At 60.0% G+C, this 2,237-nt stretch overlaps 1 protein-coding gene across 1 annotated transcript; it reads left to right on the top strand.

Moving 5' to 3' along the window:
- The first annotated feature begins 40 nt into the window (after nucleotides 1-40).
- On the top strand, nucleotides 41-2,231 carry pou3f2a (POU class 3 homeobox 2a). Its single transcript, XM_014011949.1, has one exon. The coding sequence runs from the start codon at nucleotides 670-672 to the stop codon at nucleotides 1,924-1,926; it is 1,257 nt and encodes a 418-aa protein (XP_013867403.1). The 5' UTR covers nucleotides 41-669; the 3' UTR covers nucleotides 1,927-2,231.
- The last annotated feature ends 6 nt before the right edge of the window (nucleotides 2,232-2,237 follow it).

The raw sequence follows: 2,237 nt of genomic DNA, 5'->3' as shown, positions 1-2,237 counted from the left end.
CACCACCACCACCACCCTTTTTTTCTTTTTCTTTTCCTCTCTCTCTTTTTGGAAGAGAAGCAGCGAACTGCAGCTGTGACGTGGGTCTCGTTGTTCCATTCAGCGCGTTCGCCATGGCAACCGGGCAGAAGCTGGAAGCACGCGGTCCTCTCTCTGTGGACAGCGTCCTGAGGCCGCAGAGGCAGCTGGAAGTTCGCTCTCTCTTCGACACACCGCTCCAAAAACAGAAACGACGAGATTTGCGGAGATTCTAAATTTTGATGCGCAAAGTTTGTATTTTTTTTTTAAATCTCAACATCCTTGATGAATGAAACTCGAAAACTTTTACGCAGCGTTTTGACGCAAACGAAACGTGACCCACTGACCCAAATCAGTGCTGATAAACTGCAACCACCAGCGGGATCTTTTTTTTTTCTTATTTTTAATTTATTTCCTGTGTTTGAACGTCGCTGCACTTTGTTCACCCAAACACGCCGCAGGACTGCGCGCATTGTTTGGGGGGGCAGCGCGGCTGGGGGGGTGGGGGTTTCACCACGCTCTCCCGTGACCAATGAGCGGGGTGCTGTCAGGGGTAACCACATCTGTCAACCAGTTCTCGGCCAATAAAGAGCGGAGCGAGGCGGACCACAGGTGCGCGCCTCTGCGTCCCCTTGGCACAGCGCCCGGGAGATGCTGGAGAGAGACGCCTCGCTGCCCCGTGGCGCAAAAGAGTTCCCGTCAAAGGCAGCCACTCCGGCTCCGGGAGGGATGGCGACCGCAGCGTCCAACCACTACAGCGTCCTGAGCCCCCCCAGCAGCGCGCCGCCGCCGCCTCCTCCTCCTCCTCACGCGGACTCCGGGAGCATGCAGCAGGCGGCGGCGTACAGGGACGCGCACAGCCTGCTCCAGAGCGACTACGGTGGGCATCCGCTCAGCCACGCGCACCAGTGGATCGCGGCGCTGTCGCACGGTGACAGCGGGACGCCGTGGCCTCCCAGTCCCCTTGGAGAGCAGGACGTGAAGCCCATCCTGCATGACAGTGACCGAGAGGAGCTGCAGAACTCCGGCAGYCTGCAGCAGCAGCAGCAGCAGCAGCAGCGACACCCCCACCTGACGCACCAGCAGCAGGCGCATCACGACGCCAGAGCATGGCGAACCAGCGCCGACATGGCGACGTCTGAGGGCCAGAGCCTGGTCTACTCCCAGTCCGGCTTCACCCTGATGCCGGCGGGGGAGCAGGGAGGAGGAGGAGGCGGAGGAGGAGCAGGAGGAGGAGGAGGGATGCACCACCACCCCCTGAGGGACGAGGACCACCACAGCCACAGCCCGCACCTCAGCGAGCATGGGGCCCACCAGCACCAGCATCAGCAGCAGCAGCACGGGGGCCACCAGGACCACTCGGACGAGGACACGCCGACCTCGGACGAGCTGGAGCAGTTCGCCAAGCAGTTCAAGCAGCGGCGCATCAAGCTGGGCTTCACGCAGGCGGACGTGGGCCTGGCCCTCGGGACCCTGTACGGGAACGTGTTCTCCCAGACCACCATCTGCAGGTTCGAGGCGCTGCAGCTCAGCTTCAAGAACATGTGYAAACTCAAGCCGCTGCTGAACAAGTGGCTGGAGGAGGCGGACTCCACGTCGGGGAGCCCCACCAGTCTGGACAAGATCGCGGCGCAGGGCAGGAAGAGGAAAAAGAGGACCTCCATCGAGGTGGGCGTGAAGGGGGCTCTGGAGAGCCATTTTCTCAAGTGTCCAAAACCGGGGGCGGCGGAGATCAACTCGCTGGCGGACAGCCTGCAGCTGGAGAAGGAGGTGGTCCGGGTCTGGTTCTGTAACCGGCGGCAGAAGGAGAAGAGGATGACGCCGGTCGGGGGACAGATAGCGGGAGGGGGAGAGGACATGTACGGGGACAGCCCGCCTCACCACGGAGGACAGTCTCCGGTGCAGTGACGTCCTCTGGTCCGAACCCCCTCTTTTTGTTTTGGTTCTTTCTCTGAGCCCAGAACTGGACCGGTTTGGACGGACACAGGCTGCACGGGTGGGGGGTGGGGGGTCACAGAGTGGCACCTGAGCGCCGAAGAAAACCGTAGCAGGAGCTGCAGGTTCACACCAAGCTTAAAAAACAAAAACAAACAAACCCAAAGGAAATGGGGTAAAAACTATAAAACAGGGACAATGATGCTCTTTTTTTTTATTTCCACCTGTGAGTCATGATGTAACGTGTCGTTTAAAGAAGGAATCATGTGTGATGTGGGCGGGGG

The sequence above is a fragment of the Austrofundulus limnaeus genome, unplaced genomic scaffold (assembly GCF_001266775.1).
Source record: "Austrofundulus limnaeus strain Quisiro unplaced genomic scaffold, Austrofundulus_limnaeus-1.0 Scaffold86, whole genome shotgun sequence".
NCBI lineage: Eukaryota > Metazoa > Chordata > Actinopteri > Cyprinodontiformes > Rivulidae > Austrofundulus > Austrofundulus limnaeus.
This window is presented reverse-complemented; position numbering and strand designations above follow the sequence as displayed.